Source organism: Penicillium macrosclerotiorum (genome assembly GCF_028827735.1).
Source record: "Penicillium macrosclerotiorum strain IBT 26536 chromosome Unknown utg000011l_segment0_segment0, whole genome shotgun sequence".
Taxonomy (NCBI): Eukaryota; Fungi; Ascomycota; class Eurotiomycetes; order Eurotiales; family Aspergillaceae; genus Penicillium; species Penicillium macrosclerotiorum.
The window spans coordinates 519,421-539,662 of NW_026643090.1; the positions used below are offsets into that span (position 1 = coordinate 519,421).

Genomic DNA, 20,242 nt, shown 5'->3' on the forward strand with positions numbered 1-20,242 from the left:
GATAACGTGTTCAATGGCGTTGTTGAAACAGTAGCATTGCAAGTTCCTGAGGAGGCGTAACAGGAGGTCACAGCGTCAACTCAACCTTCAAGTCAGCCTTGCGCAGACTCACGCAGGTGCCTGGACTATAGCGATGGCCTCCATCGTCCCATTTCGGCATCTAAGGGCACAAATTCCATGCCCGCTGACAAGGTGGGTCGACTTTCGACTTTATGTAGTGCACGGTTTTCTCAAGCGCCAAATCGCCATGTCGGCAAGAAACATGGAGACCCCACCCTCGGAATTAAGCTTGTACTGCCTTAAGGCACTAAGGTTCGTCCAGTGATGTCCGCCCAAGGTTCCCACATTCGCATACCACAAAGACCAGCTAGAACTGGTTATTGACACGGGTGCTGTTTGCACAGCCGAGTCGCCTCAACAATATTGATAATCCGGAGACAGTGTGTATATGAAAGCGACCGAGGGAATCCTATCTCCTTGAACCCGACCGTAGACAAGGGTCCTGATTCTTCTTTATTGCCAAGCTTGATGTGGGTCACGCCTTATAACCCAGATACCTGTATACATTCGGCGTCGTAATGCAGATAGCTCTGTCAACCGTACATTAAATAACCTACGTTCTATTATAGCCAAAACCGGGTATGAGTAAATCCGTATCCGAATTTGCGGGGAAGCGAACGGGGAGGCTAAGGTCCCTCCTGGTGTTGACTCTTTCTACTTGGATTCCCATATGATTGCTCTCTTTATGATCCAGTATGGCTGACCCTCTGTCAATTACAGCAAGCATCATAGCAGTCATTCAGCTGTCCACAAAAGTGGTGAAGTATGTCAAGGAAGCTAGCGATGCGATCGGACACAGAAACACCCTGCTTCTGGAGATGAGTGCGACTAAGGGTATTCTTGATATGCTGTGGGACGTCGAACAAGGAGCTACTAGTGACGAGGATACCTTGACAAATACTCAGATTCTGGAACAACCGCTGAAGAACTATGCAGCGTTGCTGATGAGGCTAGAAGCCGCACTCGCCCCGGCGAAAGGGCTCAAGAAAATTGGCAAAACGTTCAAATGGCCCTTCGAGAAGGCAGAGATGCTGGACATCCTCGCTAAAATGGAAAGATACAAGAGCTTATTCGGACTAGCACTCCACGCCGATCATATCGAACTATCTCGTGCGGTGCATAGAGACTTGGAATCGCTACAGAACCAGCAGAGGGAAGAAGAAATGCGCGAGATTATCAGGTGGCTCTCGCCGCTCGACTTCGAAGCCAAGCATCAGGATATCTTTGCCAGGCATCAAGAAGGCACGGGCCAGTGGTTGCTGGATGATGATCGGTTTGTTGGGTGGGAAAGGGGGCAATCGCGGATACTATGGTGTCCCGGTGTTCCAGGAGCAGGAAAGACGGTTTTTGCATCAATCGCCCTCGAGCATTTGCGCATGTCTCTGAAGGACAATGAAGACATGGCCGTGATTGGGATTTATTGTGATTACAAAGAGTTCAACCAGCAATCCACATCAAAATACCTCGCTAGCCTCCTACAGCAGCTGACTATCCAGTGCCCATCGATCCCTGATCAGATCAAAAAGGCGTATGCGGCGCACAGTAAGAAAGGAACATCGCCAAGTTTTCCAGAATATTTGGATCTGCTCACAAGACAGATGACCTTGTTCAAGCGCACCTATATTATTGTCGATGCTTTGGATGAATGTACCGAAGCAAATGGTGTCCGAGATGAGCTGCTGGAGGGAATCCTGCAATTGCCAACATTCACCAGTGTTCTAGTGACTTCTCGCCACATACCCACGATTGAAGAATATTTTCAGGATGCAGTCAAGCTCCCTATTCGCGCACATGAAGATGACATTAATCTTCATGTGCGCAGTCGGCTTGCCAAGGAGAAAAGCTGGGGCCGCAGGATCAGGCTTGACAGTGTGCTGCAAACGAAGATCGCTAACAGTATTGTAGAAAGGGCCAGTGGAATGTAAGAGTTTTCTTTTATTCATTCGTTCATCATTTTTCTTCCTTCCGTAACTCGACTCTCCGACGTGAGCCCATTGACAGCGTCATTATAGGTTTTTACTTGCACAGCTTCACATCAGCTCTATCGTTAAAAAGCATAGTCGCAAAGATGTGGAAAGGGCCCTACAAAATCTCCCCATTGGTTTGAAAAGCACATACAACCAAATTATGCAACGTATTGATGACCAGGGAGAAGATGACGCCACGCTGGCGAGGGAGGTTCTATCTTGGCTGACTTATGCACGCCGGCCATTTGCCTGCTTGGAGCTCCAGCAGGCCCTGGCTATCAAAGACCAGGACAAAACCTTCGAACAGGATGCTATGATTCATGAGGATACTTTGGCCTCCGTTTGCGCTGGGCTGGTAGTTATTGAACAGGATATTATTCACTTTGTTCATTACACCACCCAGGAATATTTCGCTCAGACTAAAAGCACAGCATTTCCACAGGGCCCTCTTTAAATAGTTACGACTTGTTTGACATTCTTACTTTTCGACGAGCCGGTCAAGGACGATATGCCAGGTTTGTACACCTATATTGCTGATAACTGGGGCCACCATGCCCGAGAAAGTCCCGAAACCCCAGTACTGGTGGAAAAGATCATATCCTTCATCAACAACAAGAAAAGACTGAAAGATTGTATCCAGCACATGTCAGACTCTCAGTTCATAACCACAACAAAAGGATCTTCTCTGATGTCAAGTCTTCATATCGCTGCAATGTTTGATCTCGATATGACAATGAAGAGACTGCTGGAGCTGGATCCATCAGATGTTAATACCCAAGACAGTCAGGGGCGCACTCCCCTTTACTTTGGTGCAGCAGCTGAGGGTGGTGGAGTTGTGAACCTCCTGCTTGACCGCTCGGACGTGGATATCGATCTGGCCAGCTACTATCATGGCTCACCACTCCATAGCGCCATCGAGTCCAAGCAAGAAGGGGTCGCAAAGATTCTTCTGGAGCGCGGGGCTGACCCGGAATCGAAAGATGCAAAAGGTATACGGCCAATTCATAAGGCGATTATGTTGAGCCTAGCAGATACCTTAAGGACTCTTCTGAACAAAAAAGTGGATATCACATCGACAACAAATAGTGGGCATACGCCACTTGAGCTTGCGATGCCACAAGATAGCAAGCTCCGCCAGAAAACAACCACTGGGTTATGGCGCGACCGTGAAGTCAGTGCACATAGTGCTGATTATCCCCCCTGTCTCCAGATGCTTTTGGAATCTAGCACTGAGAGAACTATCAACGAGGGTGAGATGCTATTCCAAGCAACAAAAGACGGTCGGCCGGATATTGTCGAAATACTTCTTCATAAAGGTGCCAGGGTGTCGGATCAAAGCAAAACATTCAATCAGCGAACGCCTCTACACTGGGCTGCTGAGAAGGGATTTCAGACAATCGTGGAGCTTCTCCTCCGCTTTAAAAGCAATCCAGATATACAAGACCAACGTGGTTTTACACCACTTCATTATGCTGTAACCGCAGGTCGTGAAGATGTTGTGAAAATTCTCGTTGCCAAAATGGAAGATCTTGACATTCAAGCCAACGATGGGCTGACTTGCTATCAATGTGCACGCATCCAAGGTTATGATGCCATTACCAATATTCTTCTCCAAGCTGGGGCCAAAGACGATGATCATGAAGAAGTACCTGTAGTTGACATACAGCAGCGCCATAAGAACATTATCACTATCCGGGAAACCGGATCGACGAACCCTTGGGCAGCTGCCCGGGTGCAGAGTGGCAAATTCACCACGGAAGAAGACTACCATTTATATAAAGAGCGCTTTATTATCGCCGCAGGACAGGGTGATACTGATGCTGTACTCCTATGCCTTAGCAAAGGGGTCCATGTAGACGAACGAGACCACGAACACAGTAAAACTGCACTTCACTGGGCCGCCGAAAATGGTCATAAGGACATCTTGCAGCTACTTCTAGAATGGGGGAGCAGTATTAGCAGCCAAGATCAGTATGGAGAGACGGCTTTGCATTATGCCGCCGAAAGTGGGCACACAGAGCTTGTTCAAGCTCTGCTCAAAAAAGACCCAGACCTAACAGTGAAGGATGATCGCGGCCGCACAGCATTGCCTTGTGCCAGAGACAATTACCACCTGGAATCGGTGCAGGTCATCTTGGAATTATGGAATGGCACTAATGAAGAGACTGAAGAGAAGGATAAACAGAATAAGAGTTTGATGCACTGGGCTGCTGAGCTTGGGGATGAGAAGCTATGTCAGCAACTATGGAATTTGAACCCTGACCCAAAAACTATTGCGCCTGATCAACGAGGCTGGACTGCCATCAAGTATGCAAAATATGGTGGTTATTCTAATCTTGTGAGCTGGTTTGAGGGACTGCAGGGTTCGGTCACTACGACTAATGACAATCCGTGACTGTATTTACAGTTCCGAGAAGTTAACAGAGTTAACTTGAAACATTTGGAAGACATTACCGAGGACTCGCGGCAACCTCCTTGTCGTGCTCAAGAAAATCGGGAGGGGGAGACTTGATCACGGAGAGCTACGTTGATATTGACGGTGTGTGAAGAAATTCGTCCAATATCCAGCCAAGCATCCTATGGTATTGAGAAAGCCGCTTCAAATAAGCGTGGAATTCGGCAATTCATGGCCTCTACTTGGCTTCTTCGCTGTTAGTTATTTTGAGTATTCCTGGCTTGAAGTTTAGAGGAAGTTAAGTAAGCACCACACAGATATCATTATTTAATTGAAGTCTCTTTATGAAAGCATATGATCTATCTAGTACTCTTATTGACTGGAGATAGATCTATGGGCTGATACTCTATAAAGAGGTTTAGTGGCCCAACTATTAGGAGCCGGCATTATAGAGAATTTAGAAAGTGATATCGAAGTCGACTTAGCCGATAAGGAGTGGAGAGAATGAGATAACAGGATCGAAGAATAACAATATCGGAGGAACGAGAAAGTCGACCTAATTTATAAATGCGCGACCAGTCCAGCTTTCGTTACAGAGGGGAGCCATTTTTGGCGATATCTTAGTTGCGGGTGAAAATGAGCGACATGGCTACAGGCAGCAACTTGCCCGCCCAAAGGTAAAGATGGAAACGTGGCCGTTTCTTGTTTCAATGTAGTTTACCAATTTTAATTGACGCACGGCATTGCGAGTTCCGTGCCAATAATATATGCCAAACGACAGACAAGTAATATGATTGTATTGGGCTATCATCCTTCCTGATCAATCAACTCTCGTATTTTGCGCACCCGAACTTGTTTGATCATTGGTATAATCTCTAATGCGCGTTTAATCCCCATCGTGTCACCAATCCTTTGGAGCATTTGAATCACCCATTGGCTCACTTCTACTGGTGCACCAGCGACACTTCCAGCGACTGCCAGGGGGAATATCAGCATGAAAACCCCGTTCAGCGGTGGCAGATGTGATAAAAGCTTTGGAGGAACACCGAATCCAATAGATCCAATTTGAGTAGCTGCGCCGGCGCAAATATTTATTGCGATTCGTGAAGTTGTGTTAAGGGCTTGCTGTCGCAGCCGTAAATGCTCCAAAGTTGGTGATTTTAGCCTTGCTAAATGAAAGAGGATCATTTCGCTGACCAGTAACCGCCCCAAGAAGTAATGATTGAGAATTCGTGATGTCCAAACATCGCTATAAGCTAGATACTGGCCGTTGAATGTATGCTCTAAATTATTCGATGCTTTCATGGTAAAGAGCCATTTGTCTGTGAGTTGACTCTCCCATTGGTTTAACTCATCATCAAACAGCTGAGCGGAAGATACAATGGTAGTATGATCAAGGGTTGAATCTTGACGGACAGAAGAGTGGAGCTTCATAAAACGAATCAGGATATCGATCAGGAGAATGGCTGGCTGTTCGTAAAGGCCCGCATTCAGGATGCAGTCCGGGGACCAGTTATTTAAGTCTGTCGGGAAACTTTCCTGGACCAAGAAGTATCTGACAATAGATATAAAATGAAATTGTAGTTGGGGACCCGGATTGATGCTCCTCATTGCTTGACCGAAGCTTGCCTGTTTAAGGAGAGCTGCAACACCATCGAGATGCACGGTCCATGAGTCAATTTGGTTTGAAGTACAGCAGACCATCTATTAGATAATTAATTTTGCAAGCAAGAAATAGTGGGGCAGGCTCTCGCGCTTGCACCCCGAGCTATATTTGTTGGTCATACCTCATACAGACTTAGCATCAAGATGGTTTTGAGGGTCTCGTCAGGGTTCGCCTTTTCAGGGAACTCCACCGCACTTCGAACGAAATTGATAGACGCCACATATCTTTCCCGGGCAACCAGTAACAGAGATCGGTCTCGAGTGACATTAGACATAGCGGCTAACCCCACAGAAACAACTGCATTCCGCAGAGGCGATTGGTCAGGAAGGGTGCTCAAAAAGGGAGAGATCTCGAGTGGATACGGCACATCCTCGTCGATCCTTGCAATCGAAGTTACAAATTGATGATTGAAGAATTTCAACCCTTGGTCGTCCACGCTCGATGGTACCGTTTTGGGCAGGGTGGGAGCCAACGCCAGCTGGAGGGTTTGACTCCAATCTACAGAATCCGACTGACAGAGCCCCGCACCATGACTAGAAGAATCAGAGACGTCCTCTGACCAGTCTAGCAGCTTGCGACGTGCTTCCGATCTAGATTTAGCCACCGCAGAACGCCGGGCCGTTTTGTCATTCTCGTCACGGAACAGGAGAGCCGGGACATCGCGATAGCCACCGCACGGCTTCCCCGCCCTCTTGCATTGCGAACAGACCGGATCAAGACGGTCACACTAGAATTTTAGTATTAGATTCAGAATCATGAGATATCGAGTACACGTCCTACGCAGGAATCTAGTACTCTATCGGGCCAACGACTTGCCTTAATTCGCCTTTCCCGACAGCTCTGACAGTTTTTGCTCGGACGACCATAGAAAGGCATTGTTGTTTGGGGCCACAGGTGCGCAAGTCATCCCTGTTTTCTCAAAGTACCAAGAGGTTCAAAAGGAGTAAAAATAATCGTGGGAACCTCGAGTGATGACGAGACGTAGATAGTGTCTCGGTAGCCCAGCGAGGCTCAGCCATGTCAAGAAGTGGAGCCGCTCGCGTCTGATTGGTGATCGTCTCATACACTGATCTGGGCCGCGCCATCCCTAATGGGGTAGTTGTTTCGTGAATTTGGTAGGGTTGGATAGTGTCCGCACTACATCTGACCTGTTGCAGTTATGGTTATCTATGATCTTGATGGGTAATTTCAAGTATCTGGATGAAGATTTTGCCCCTGAAAATGAACGTTTCTCGGGATTCACGGTCCATTCCTATAGACTAGTATGCCAATATGCATAAAGGCATCCAGGGTTTGACCCTCGATGGCGTTTTGCATTCGTGATAAGCCTGACGAATTTACTACCTATATTGGTGAAGGTTTCATCCCGTATCAGAGGCCTCCGCCACTAAGAAAATTGTTGCCAAGCCTTGATTTCTCTCCCAGACCCATGCATAAATAAGTCGGACGTGATACCCCTGGGTTGTGACCCATCGTTTTTCTTTATTTCGATATCGGTTTTGAAAAGATCACCAGTTGCTGAAATCCATAAAAAATGGATCTGAAGGTCCGGTTGTTTCGAAACAATGGTAATGTCTCCTTTTATCGATACGATCCTTCCTTGGCGGTCGCCATCGTTGCAGCCGCTCTTTACAGCCTCGCCTTCATCTTCACATTTATCCAATGGATCAGATACCGCGCTTGGGTTTGGAGTATCATGGTACTAGCAGCAGCGAGTAAGTTACTGATCTTCGTTTCTTGCTTTTGAGATTTTGGTCTGAATCAATCCAGTGGAAGCAATTGGCTACATCGCTCGTTGTATATCGACGCAGAATGTGACGAAAAAATCAGTCTACGTCCTTCAATTCTCTCTTATCATACTTGCCCCAGTTCTCATGGCTGCATGCTGTTATATAATATTCAGTCGCATCCTATTTCTCATCGTCCCATCGGAGTTTCGCACATTCCGGCTATGCTGGGTTCCCCCTCGGTTTATTACTCCGCTGTTTGTCGGCTTCGACATTTTTGCTCTCTTGCTTCAGCTTAGTGGAGCTGTAATGATCTCATCAGCAAGCCCCGGTGACCCAGATGGAATTAACAAGCTAGATAAAGGCAAAGAGATTGCCCAAGCCGGCGTGATCATTCAATTGATTGCTTTCGGTCTTTTCTCGATGGCCGCAATTCGATTCAACTTCACGTCAAAGAGATTTTCAGAGAGCCTTGATGAGCGGTACACGAATGTTGGGGAAAAAGAATACATGATTGACGGCATTGTGAAAAAAAGACATTGGCCAGCTCTACTTAGAGTTGTGAATATTACTACTCTCTTGATTCTGGTGGGTGCAGCCCAAATTTGATCCCTAGCGTCAAAACTAACACGTTTGAAACCGTATAGGTTCGCTCAATATACCGATTAGTGGAGTTTACCGAAGGCTCAACTGGTTATATCAACACACACGAATGGACTATGTATGTGTTTGATGCACTGGTCATCTACCCCTGTGTTGTTCTCTTCATATATTGGCACCCGGGGGTTTATCTACCTTACCTAGGATTTCGCTTGCCAAAAAACGTTTGGTAGAGGATTGAAACGTCCAGAAGGCTCCATTTCCCTTTTTACTAGCGCCTTTAGTTCTACAGAAAGATAACTAGTTCGAAAACGAAGTCGACATACCAGAAATTTGACAAGTATTTTTCGTAAATCTTGTAGAATATATCATAGAATGAAAAAAGGCAGACATAAATATCCATCCTCATATATCCAGAAGAATAAGGAGTACTTAGAAAGGAAAAACCAGGAAGAACGAGGGGGCAATATGATGGTTGTTATTGATTGCTCCTAACGACCCTCAGGGTTCCAATACCCGAGAAGACTTTCAAGTATACGTAGACACCCTGCCATATAAGTATCAAAATGACTTGGGTCTCGATATTTCAAAGAGATCACATATCAGATCTTTCAAGGGTTCAGATTTAGCTTTCTATATATCATGTTGCAAAATGGCGATGTCAGTTTGGGGTTAGTTCCCCTAGGAGCTAAGCTCGTAACGTCAAAAGTAGCGCAAGTTGGCCACAACTCATTTTATCAAGAGAGTGAGATTATTTGCCATATTTAACTCTCATGCTACCGTTGGGGCTCACTGTGGTTTAAATATGCTTCGGGCGAGAGGGGTTAAGGGTTACAGCACGTGGCCGCTAACGCGCAATTTTATGCAGCTGGATTACCTTGCTTCCTGTGAATCTGTTCAAGCTTCATTCTTAAAACCCCTTTTTCCAGCCGTACTGATCCGGGCATATAAATTATATCGCTGGCAATGTAAAAAATAGAATATGAATGTAAGATTTCAACAGAATCAGGCGGTCAGCCGCTGACCCCTTACACCTAATACCTGACAGCAGTTCTTGTTCATCGGGAGCGGAATTTTTTTCCCGAGGTTCACTTTTTACTGAAATTTTAGGGCGAACCTCATTTTTGACCTTAGTCTCTCTTAGTCCCCGATCAGGCAGATGTTATCCTTGGTTCTCGGCGGAGATTCTTGATCTTCTTACTTTCAATGTGGATCCTTGCAACGTGGTGCCCCGATGCGATCCACATTCACCAATACTGAAAATTCCAAGACGGATAAATTTCCCGATATGGTACTCACCGAGGGCCGAAATATAAGGGCTCGTTTCACTTGACCCAATTCCTGCTACTGGGAGAAAGCAAATTGGTGCATTAGATTGGTCTGGTGGAGTTGAGATAAAACCACTCGACGCCATCGTGGAAAATAGATAACCTTATGCTGTATTGTACAAGATTCCAGACCGTCCTATGCGAGACATTACTCCACGCTGCTCAACAGGGATCTTAATACCGATGCCGAAACAAAAGCAGACGCTGCCCCGGAGAGAGCTTGATCTCTCTTCAATACTTTTGGAAGATATTCTTGGGTTCGTCTACGGCCACAATGAGATCCCATTTCTACTTGTTAATTATCCCGGCTCTGCTGGCAATCGGACTACGAGCTGCAGGTTTTGAAACAACCGAATTTCCATCTTGTGCTGTGTGTAATATGAAAAAAGATTGATTTTAGGATCTCACTAACTGATTATCGCTCAACAGGTTAGCTGTGAGAAAGAATTGTTCCCCGGATGTTCACTCAACAATAGCTCTTGCTTCTGCTCTACCAGCACATATCCCTCTGCTCTCTTGGACTGCGCCTCGGTAAACTGCACAACGAAGGAGTATTTCAGTGCGTTTCACCTATGTTAGATCGGCAACAGATGAGACTGACTACTATAGCCACGAGACGATTGTATGAAAAAGAATGTGACATCATCTCGGTTCAAGGCCCTCCGACGATCAGCGCGTCAACCTTGGTGCCTCTCATCCTTGCGTCGTTTTTCTTTGTTGCTAGGATCATTGCGAAGGCCAGTGGTCTTGCTGGAGGCTGGGGATGGGATGACTACACTATCATACTTTCATACGTGAGTCGTATTGGCTGATGCTCATAGACAATATGCAATTTGCAAGTGGAAATACTTACGGATTTCCAGATCCTTGGTGTCGCTATCTATGTCATGAATATATACCGTAGGTCGCAATGCTCAGATATACCAGTTGAGACCAAGGATTCCAGACTAATTAACCAGTTGTTCGCTTTGGATTTGGTCAAAACATCTGGGACCTCCCATTCCACACGATCACAAAATTCTACCAAGTTTGACTCCCCTCTTTTTCTGTGGCTCTAGTGTTTGATCGAATTGCTAATAAAACCAGTATTTTCAAGGTCTCGCAGTGATGTACAAGATCCAAATCTCCCTAGCCAAAATATCTGTCTGCCTTTTTCTGCTTCGAATCTTTCAAAGTCGCACGTTTCGCTATATTGCATACTCTTTGGTCGGTGTCAACGCCATTATCGGAATCACCTTTGCCTTTGTCGATGGCTTTCGTTGCGTACCGCTCCATTTAACATGGACCGGCTGGGCAAACGAGGAGTCGGGAAAGTGTATCAATTTCATCATTGCGATTTTGGTCAACTGTTTGGTTAATATCTTTGTCGACTCGATCATGATTATGATGCCGGTGTGGGAAGTGGCCAAGCTACAGTTGCCATTGAAAAAGAAACTTGCCGTTGCATTGATGTTTGCCGTGGGTTCGGTGTATGAAAATTATCTCTTGCTTCTCGTGCACATTCATTCCAGAAGAAATATTCTAACTAATCTGACAGTCTAACTATCATTGCCATCATCCGAGTTATTGTTTTCTGGAAAAACCGCTGGGGAATAAACCAGACTCTGGGTCTTTACCCTCTCATCCACTGGTCAGTGATTGAGACACAAATCGCCGTAATGTGCGCTTGTCTTCCTGCATTCAGAGCGCTCATTGGCCATTGGTTTCCCGGGTTGCTTGGAGGCTCGTCTAGCCGAACTTATGCATCACACACAAAGGAGGGCTATAGAAGGCAGGTCGGCGGAGATAGTAATATCAATAAGTCGGTTAGCTACTCGGTACGATACGGCCCACGATCGGACACGAATAGTGTGGTTGAGTTAGTAGATATGAATTTGAAGTATCCCGCTCATGATAGATCTAATATATAGGAAGGGCGATGGAGTCAAAGGAATCAATTTTCATGAGTATACGAGTTCATCCAGCGATAGTCTCTTTTTACAGATTTGATTTACTCACAAACTATATTCGAGAGACATACTATGTCCTAGGTCATGGTCACAGGCGTAGCAAAGTCCATGCCGGCTTAGATGGAGTAATAAGATGTTGTACATTTCAGATAAGATGAAAAAGGAACAAATACATTGGGGCTGGTATCCGCCACCAAAGCTGAATGCCGGCGGTAAATGCGATGCTCATTCCTCTAATTCCAGCTCCGGATACTCTGGGAGCTGCCAGGTTTCCTTCTCATCCTTCATCAGGGCATTGACTAGCCTATCTATCTTAAGCTTCGACAGAATTGCCAGGGCAAAGTAAGATAAATTTAACCCGAGCTTGGAACGAAAGATAGCGAGATTCATGGGAGGAAGTTGCTGAACTTTTTCCACGTAAGGTCGTAACACCGTTTCATAAGATTCTAGCGCTGCGCCGACGTTGTCTCCGTGTCTCGCAAGTTCGCCCGCAAGCACGTATGCCCCGACGAGTGCCGCCGTGGTTCCAAGCCCAGTCAAAACACTTGGGCAGTATCCGGCATCGCCCAGCAGAACGACTCGCCCTTTGGACCATGTGTCCACTTTGACCTGAGCAACTGAGGTGGAATAGAAGTCATCAGTAGTCCACATCTCGGCAAGTACTCGTTTGCTTTCCCATCCGAAATCCTTGAATAACGTTTCCCATAGGTCTTTCTGTTTCTCAACCGGCTGTTTAAGCATCTCCTTTAACTCCTCTGTAGTGGATACTGTAAGCATGGCTTGTGTAAAGTCCTTGTGCGCGCATCGCAGCGACAGCACCTTGAGCCCAGGTAGAAGACAGCTTTTGAACAAGGAACTGTTGATCTCTTCCTCTGATTTTGGCATATGGAAGTATGCAACCGAGTAGCCCGTATACCTGAGCGTGGAATCGCAGTCTTTCTTGGGCTCCCATAGGATACGCCGTGTCAAGGAGTTCTGGCCATCCGCACCGACAACAAGATCGTATTCGTCCGAAGAGCCGTCTGAGAATACGACATTGACCCCAGAGTCAAGCTGCGTAAGCTCAATTGCATACTTTCCGAAAAGGTACCGCAGCCTCTGTGACTCTTTTCCTAGGGTTTTTGTAGTGATCGCTTTGCTCCCTTCATATAACACCGCTACCAGGTCCGCCCTCATGATCTCATATTCGCTCGTCACTCCTTTGTATCCTTTACCGGCTTCATTGACGCTGAATCTCGCCCACTCTCTGCCTTTTGTGTCAACAAAAGTGAAAGCTGTCTCGTGTATGCTCCTTGCTCGGACCGCATCGATCAGTCCCAGCCTCTTCACCAGCGGGGCACCATATGACTTCAAATCAAGCTGGGTTCCACCGGTACGGAATTCGGATGCTCTCTCGACTATAGTGATGTCGTGACCTTGTCTGGACCGCACGAGGAAATTGGCGAGGGCTGTGCCGGCGATGCCAGCCCCATTGATAAGAATTTTAAGAGGCATTGCGGAAGAGAAATGAGCAGGGGCGTTGGATGAGACAACTAATTTCTTCTCATTTGAAAATTTAATTATTTGAATCTTAATACCATCAATTACGAGACGCCTTGCCGTTGTGGTGCTCTTTAAACACCCGCCAACGGACGTATGCGAGCGCGGAGCTAGCGACGGACGTAAGCATCAGGGGACTTGGAGCGGCTCTAAGTGGAACGGGTGTAACAAACCCATATAGTAACGGACCTAACCGGTCCTGTATGCGCATTAAAAAAAAACATTTGTAAAAATCGCAGAACAATACTAATGGTACTTTAGTCTAATTTAAGTTCTATAATTTCGTCCTGCATTACTCGGTTTGGCTGTGTATTACTGATGTTCCCACCCTTGGGCCTACTATTGGCCTCCTACTCAACCATGTGATAACAATAGCATATCCGAATGCCTAGCAGGCTACGAAAGCCCCAGATCAGGCAGAAAGAATTCCATGTCAAGGTCCCAAAGCGAGTTTTCGGTCACCGCATCCAAAGTTGAGGACATGACGCCCGCGTCGTCGTAATACGGCCTGGGCTCAGCGCCGACTTGTGTCTGCAGCAGATCATGACATAACTGAAGACTATCCCTTGCCCCTTTCGCAATCATGAGCTCACATGGCAAGCCTTCTTCCGTAGCTTCGGTTTGTGCCAATATCATACTCAGAAACATGTGAATCTTGACATTGGTGTCGCCTTGGTACATCCTCGCCACCGCCAAAGAGATCATATCCCTCACGACTTGCTTGAGAAGCTCTCGGTGCTGGGCTTTGCGATGGAGCGTCCCCTCTCGATGCTGCACTGAGACTTGCGAAAGAATCTCGCGGCCGATGATAGATGTTGCATACCAGAATCCCTCGCGAAACAGCCCCCTCCGGTAGCCATGATTCGTGAGAAGCCGTCATCTGGTTCGGGGGAGACGATGGCCATAGCAACGTCTAGGTTAACTTTGAGAGAATAGTAGAACAATGGGTTTGCCTGCGCCTTGCTGGCAAATAAACAGTGTAGGGGGATTAGAAATCGGCGAACGAAATAATCGATCAGATTCCTGTGGAATGGGGTCATGCCAGAGTTGATGTTCTCTTGGCCAAATTTCCTGTATGCGCAATATGAATCAGTCAGTTCTGAACTCAGTAAGAGCACGTCTTGGTAAGATAGTTCCGCTTTTAAGCTGCTGAGCAGCTGAAGAATGCGAAGGCGTGTCGGTATCGAGTCGAGGAGGATAAGCTGTATTGAGGAAGTAGTGTAGATGCTTCTCGGATGGGCCACCAGCTCGATAGTCGACTCATCAATCTCATCGTCGTTGTAGTTTGAAGGTGCTTCGGTATCAAAATGGTTTAAGGAGATTATGGGCGTCATCGCCGAGTCTAGGGACGACTGCATTGCCATCTCGAGCACAGTAGCCCATAACCGCCTTCGGAGTTCAGCCTTTAATAACGACATCGCTGGGAGGTGTTTGGGATCGCGATGAAGCCCTATCTGCATGGCCATATGAATTAACGACCCCATCGATACCCAAACTAGGTCGCCGCCAATTGAGAAGATCTGCCGTGCAAGGATCACCAAGCAGTAGACCTGGAGCCCACTGATGTCCAGGCGATCTTTCTCCAGTGGACCGGAAAGCCATGCCTGAGCAGCATGAACCCATTGCTGTACCTTTTGTCGTAGATCCATGGTGGCATCCCCATGATCATGTAGGCTTGACCCTATGCTGATTACCAGGAGGATCTTGAGACACTGACTAGCTGTGGCACTCTCTGGGTTGTCCCAGTATCTCTGGTACTCGGACCGAAACGAAGGCACGTGAATTATCCGATACACCGACTCGAAAGAGGTACAGTAGAGATCGACCATGGTGTCTGCCAGCTCCCGAGAGGGGGGGCGAAGATCCAAGCCAGCTCCTCCGAGAGACTTGCTTGGTCGCCCTTTCTTGAGACGGGTTGCGAACACTTTAGACTTTCGCAGGAGATCCCCAATTTCTTCAAGCAGAGGCTCAATCTCAGGCCCGTGGAAGGAGTTCGGCTTGTCGTCGTCGTCTGTTTCCCCGTGGCTAGCAAAGAGGCCGCCGCCAGCTGCAGAATAGCAAGCCATTATAAGGTCAAACTGAAGTAGAAGTCAGGGAGTGCAAAGTAGCAGAAGGACGTAACACTAAGCCATACCTCATCAACCATACCCACCCAGTAGCTCCATTTTAAGGTCCTTGTCTTGTAGAGACTGACCCGTGGATCTTGACGTACCGGCTGGCGATCAATCAATTCTCCTCCAGGATCAGAGTGCGCAGGTACGGGACTTGTTGCCAGAGAATTCTCGAGATGCTGAATCCGTCGTAAAAGAGCATGTACTCTTGGCTGCTCATCTTCGGCACGGTTGGTTGGTGGAGCCTGAGCTATGGTGGCCTCTGTTTGCCCCGCGGGTGCTGGTGCTAGTGTGGACTGATATATCCGCTCTGGCGATGAGAGGCCTGGACGGCACTCGGCCCTTTTCGTTTACTATTCGATGTGTGCAAGGCTGTCGACTTTGGGCACGGGAGAATGGGGTATTAACTGATGACGAGCCTGCTGCCCGGCCTTTCAAACTGCTTTGGACGGGCTGCGGCTGGCTAGAGGTCTCAGGCGCATCCCGAAAGACCTTGTGCACACACTGGATCGCGACGGAGACGCAATGTGAGCAAGGATCTTTCCGATCGCACTTTATCTTTCGTCGCCTGCATTCCAGGCACGAGAATGCCGGTCTTCGGCGCCGGCGAGGTCTCTCCATTCGTGGAGCGCTGGACCTTAAAGAAGCGGACCAAGACGGCGCTGCTCTCGGCCGTAAGAAATCAGACGTTTAGTGCCGTAGGTGCGCTTGGCGAGCTTAGTGGGCGTCTGGCAGTCCAATCTAAATCCTGCAGTGTTAATCCTCCTAGTAATCCGATCTAGTTTTCAGATAGGCGGGCCCCGGTGGACGCCTGTATAGGAATCTAAAGCGCGTGCCTACCGAATCGGAGCAATTATAATTCCGGATTCCTATATACGCTTGATGTCCGGGGACCAGCCCAAAGAGGACAAAATTTGATCTGCCACTGCGGCCTTAAAATTTCTCTAAGATGTGTTCGGTGATCCTATTTGGATCCACTCGAGAAGAGTACATACGCAAAGAGTCCAAGTTTAGCTGGCCGTACATACAGTATTGACAACATATTGCCTGTACAGTCGTTTCTGTGAGGGTCTCAGCCACCTAACACACTGCTCACAATCCGGGATAGGAGAAAATTGGGCACTCATCTCGGTTCTGAGTGATCGGATTCAAATGAACAAACAACATCAGCCACCGTTTGAAATGTCTGCTTCGCAGACCGAGTCCATATGGGCTGAAACCGAATGCAAACGGAGAGTTCTAGGCTTTGCAAGCCGACGGCCAGCACCTCAATCAGATGAGTGTCTTTTCCCAGAATTATACTAGCCTTTTTGTTCTCTTCCTCCATAGGAATCATGATCCTTGGACTTGTCCAAATGGGCCTTGTTATTGCGAATTGTATCGACTGCCAGGTTAGAAGAAGTAACGGGGACTCTAAAGATGGAGGGATCATCGAGTGATATGATCAGTTGCATTGTGGGCGAATACAGAGACAGAGAGAAATATCCATATGGATATAGCATATAGCATGACCTAGACGGACGAGACTTCGTCTATGTTGTATGCTGTACTGGGCGGTCCGGTAGTCAATTGCTAAACTTGCAGCTTCAACGTCTACTTTATAATAGATTTATTCCAACTACCCAAACTCTAAACTATACTTACCAACCTGAACGGGTTTCCCCTCATGTGCAAAGAGAATGAATTTTGGGCCTATTTGTGGATAATTCTTCTGCTCATTTAAGGCCAGATCGCGCCCGCGCCCCTCCACGTTGCAAGGGATCGACCCTGAATCTGTCCGTGTTCCACGACATGACTAGTTAAGAGCCGTCTACTCCGCTAGATTTGATGTATTAAACAAATGGAAAGAGCCCTATGAGCCTGAAATTCGGATTCAAAGAAGCAAAAGGACGGCCAGAAACCAAATGAAAAAAAGCCCCCCAAAACTTACGGTATGTCATTGATCCAAATATAGCGGGCGGTACCTGAAGCCCGTGTGGGTCTTCCCGACCTGGCGGCTTGCGATCTTGCGGACTGCCATCTGCCCATCTTCATCTCTCCTTCCCGCCCTCTTTTCCCCTCCATCCCTCCACAACTTTGTCTCCCTCTCCCTGAACTGCCGTCAACCGTCACCAGGGAATTGCCTACGGGATTCTATTGACGCTGGACGGAACATCATGACCGACGCCCTGTAGAGCCAGCACAAGCGCGAAAGCTCTCGAAATTGCGAGACCAACCATGGAGGGACTTTTCACTTTGCTCGCGTTGAGCATTGTGATGGCCGTTACGTGAGATATCTCCCCTCAAACTGGATGGTCTAAAGGGTGCAAGGGTACAATGATATGAGCATGATCAGAACTGACATCCATCCCTCGCTTTTGGCCATAGGTCCTTCGTCGTCGGCTCATTACCTCTAGCCTTTACACTGTCGCCTTCCCAACTGCGTTTAATATCATCGATTGGTATGGGAGTTCTGGTGGGAACATCCTTGATTGTTATTATACCGGAGGGCATTGAGACCCTTTATAGTGCCAGTTCCGTCAGTCGGAAGAGTCTCAGCACCCGAACAACCCACTTCGAATTGCAACCCCAAGGGGCCACCATACCCGAACTCAATGAGAGGGGCGATACGTCAATAGCCCCGTCAGATACGCCCGTTGCATTCCTATCTCTTGATAGTGAGCAAATTGCTCCTCGTCCCGGTCAGGGCCTAGTGTCGGACGAATCACATCTGCGAGTTACTCGAAACGAGGATGCCACAAGCGAGAAGCAAAAGGAAGAGGCAGACGAAGAGGGCTCACCACATGCCTGGATTGGTATCGCGCTCATTAGCGGCTTTGTTTTGATGTATCTCATCGACAAGGTGCCCGAACTCGCATCCCCGAGCAAAACCGAACGCCAACCTTATCACATCTCCCTCGATAACCTTGGCTCGGGGCTGCGGCGCAACTCTTCCCCCATGCGCAACGGCGGCCTTCTCGATGCGGGCAACTCTAGTTCTCGACGCGGACACAGCTTCGCGACCACGACCGGCCTGGTGATTCACGCGGCGGCAGATGGCATTGCGCTGGGCGCTTCCAGCTCCGACACTGGGCTTAGCTTCATCATTTTCCTTGCCATTATGGTCCACAAGGCCCCGGCGTCTTTTGGGCTGACGTCGATTTTGCTCAAGCAAGGGCTGTCTAGCCGGACAGCGAGGGCGCATTTGTTGGTCTTCAGTCTGGCGGCCCCGGTTGGCGCGCTGGCTACTTTTCTGTTTGCACATATGGTGGGATCCTCCGGTGGCGACGAGGCTGGCTCTCAGTGGCGGACTGGAATGCTCCTCCTGTTCTCCGGGGGCACGTTCTTGTAAGTGTTTAACTCCCCGCTTGTCCGCTGCTTATGACCTTCTTTCTGTCTTCTTTACCTTTTTTGGGCTCTTTCTAACTGAATTGTTCGAACAATCCAGATATGTTGCAATGCATACCATGCAGGAGAACGGACCCGGTTCGTCTACGCGGGAGGCATCCGTGAATGGCTACGGTGATTCTCGGGACTCGCCCAGTGGTACGGAGAAGCCGATGCGGGACTTGATCGCATCTGTCCTGGGCATGATCCTCCCTCTATTCTTACAGATTGGGCATGCGCATTGAAGTGGGACTTGGCTATCTTCTTCCTTTCTCTTGCAGTGCGGCTAGCTATCATAGTTAGTATGGCATGGCCACCTTCTATTGATGGGATGCATGGGTCGATGATCATGCGTTTCCTTTTCTCTTTCGCTTCGCAACGTGATGGATCTCGGGAGCATATACCCCTTGTTTGGCATCTGTTGCAAGATACACTTTGGAAGATCCACGCTTGAAGTTTGCATTTTGGTACTTTTTGTTCATTCCATTCCTCGTTTCTGATCTCCTTCGACTTATATTGTCTCTTTTATTATTTTCCTCCTCTCCTATCCACTCTCCCGCTCGACCTACAGGACGAGACGGGAGGCATCCTTGAAATGTGCTACTAGGTGTTTCTTCTTTTCTACTCCGTAAAATTGGGCATGGGAATGGGGGGGCGGGGGGGTCATAATTGCATGTCCGTTCTCACGATCACATCGACGTAGCGTGACGTTTCCAAGATCCATACAGTCATAACTAGGGTAAGTCGGGCAGAACGCACGGCTTATAAAGGGGGACCAGATTACCTCCGTCGCCCAGTGCGTGCATTTTTTTTCCTATTATCTTTTTTTCGGTCAACATTCCTCGCTCATGTTTTAATCACCCTCAGTCGGGTGATGAAAGCATTCGTCAGTCTCGTCAGTCTGAATCATTCTTGTCCGAGGGCTGGTCCCATGGTCCGCCGGTAGCGTGCCGGTCGGGCCAACCCACGGAGTCGGGTTGTCTTTATCAGCGCCGAAAGTATATTCTATCTCATTCGAGACTAGGGGGCAGCAAATCCGAGAGAAAGGCACTGTCTCACGGAGTTGATCTCGTTCTCCGTCGCGTTCCATCCTCCGTGGCTCCGCTTGACAATATCGGAGAAGGGAGCAGAGAGTCCCATCGGGAATCGGATAGGCTCGCGCGCGCTTGGAAAACGTGGATCAACTGGGTCGGCGGCAGGCGACGATTGGGGCCGCTTTGCCCCCCCGGATCTGGACAGCGCCCTTCAGGGTTCGCGATCAGAGCGGTCCGCGATTTCCTCCTGGTTGTTGGTCGCCTCCTGCTTGCCTCGTTGCCTTTGCCGGTTTGCCAGTGTGTCTCGGCAAGGGACGTCGAGGCCCGATCACTGAGGGCAGTGGAGCCCGATCAGGTTTGTAGTAGAACAGAATGCGAAGTGTTTCATTTGCAACGGAGTGGAGCCACGGGAACTGGGCAACCTTCGGGCTCTTGTTGGTGCTTTGTCAGAGTCTGGGCCAGTCACGACATCGTTCTTTTTTTTTTCTGCCATAAGTACC

The 20,242-nt window shown here is 48.1% G+C and overlaps 7 protein-coding genes across 7 annotated transcripts; 4 read left to right on the forward strand and 3 right to left on the reverse strand.

Annotated features, from left to right (window-relative positions):
- Nucleotides 1-755: 755 nt before the first annotated feature.
- On the forward strand, nucleotides 756-4,422 carry N7462_011151 (ankyrin repeat domain-containing protein; the record flags this gene model as incomplete). Its single annotated transcript, XM_057082865.1, has 3 exons — nucleotides 756-1,981; nucleotides 2,121-2,382; nucleotides 2,521-4,422. 3 exons carry the CDS (start codon nucleotides 756-758, stop codon nucleotides 4,420-4,422), a joined length of 3,390 nt encoding a protein of 1,129 aa, XP_056928220.1.
- An 807-nt stretch (nucleotides 4,423-5,229) lies between these two features.
- Nucleotides 5,230-7,107, reverse strand: N7462_011152 (uncharacterized protein; the record flags this gene model as incomplete). The annotated part of the gene is made up of 3 exons (XM_057082866.1): nucleotides 5,230-6,126; nucleotides 6,210-6,815; nucleotides 7,015-7,107. The coding sequence occupies 3 exons, from the start codon at nucleotides 7,105-7,107 to the stop codon at nucleotides 5,230-5,232; spliced, it is 1,596 nt and encodes a 531-aa protein (XP_056928221.1).
- A 515-nt stretch (nucleotides 7,108-7,622) lies between these two features.
- On the forward strand, nucleotides 7,623-8,648 carry N7462_011153 (RTA1 domain-containing protein; the record flags this gene model as incomplete). Its single annotated transcript, XM_057082867.1, has 3 exons — nucleotides 7,623-7,803; nucleotides 7,859-8,403; nucleotides 8,463-8,648. 3 exons carry the CDS (start codon nucleotides 7,623-7,625, stop codon nucleotides 8,646-8,648), a joined length of 912 nt encoding a protein of 303 aa, XP_056928222.1.
- Nucleotides 8,649-10,172: 1,524 nt separating this feature from the next.
- Nucleotides 10,173-11,653, forward strand: N7462_011154 (uncharacterized protein; the record flags this gene model as incomplete). Its single annotated transcript, XM_057082868.1, has 6 exons — nucleotides 10,173-10,302; nucleotides 10,353-10,537; nucleotides 10,607-10,643; nucleotides 10,703-10,770; nucleotides 10,830-11,212; nucleotides 11,281-11,653. Coding segments are annotated over 6 exons (1,176 nt in total), but the record flags the coding sequence as incomplete, so codon positions are not given.
- Nucleotides 11,654-11,917: 264 nt separating this feature from the next.
- On the reverse strand, nucleotides 11,918-13,186 carry N7462_011155 (FAD/NAD(P)-binding domain-containing protein; the record flags this gene model as incomplete). Its single annotated transcript, XM_057082869.1, has 1 exon — nucleotides 11,918-13,186. The coding sequence occupies one exon, from the start codon at nucleotides 13,184-13,186 to the stop codon at nucleotides 11,918-11,920; it is 1,269 nt and encodes a 422-aa protein (XP_056928224.1).
- A 441-nt stretch (nucleotides 13,187-13,627) lies between these two features.
- N7462_011156 (fungal specific transcription factor domain-containing protein) lies at nucleotides 13,628-15,396 on the reverse strand (the record flags this gene model as incomplete). Its single annotated transcript, XM_057082870.1, has 3 exons — nucleotides 13,628-14,007; nucleotides 14,055-15,278; nucleotides 15,384-15,396. 3 exons carry the CDS (start codon nucleotides 15,394-15,396, stop codon nucleotides 13,628-13,630), a joined length of 1,617 nt encoding a protein of 538 aa, XP_056928225.1.
- Nucleotides 15,397-17,785: 2,389 nt separating this feature from the next.
- N7462_011157 (Mn(2+) transporter ATX2) lies at nucleotides 17,786-18,953 on the forward strand (the record flags this gene model as incomplete). The annotated part of the gene is made up of 2 exons (XM_057082871.1): nucleotides 17,786-18,669; nucleotides 18,770-18,953. 2 exons carry the CDS (start codon nucleotides 17,786-17,788, stop codon nucleotides 18,951-18,953), a joined length of 1,068 nt encoding a protein of 355 aa, XP_056928226.1.
- Between the last annotated feature and the right edge of the window lie 1,289 nt (nucleotides 18,954-20,242).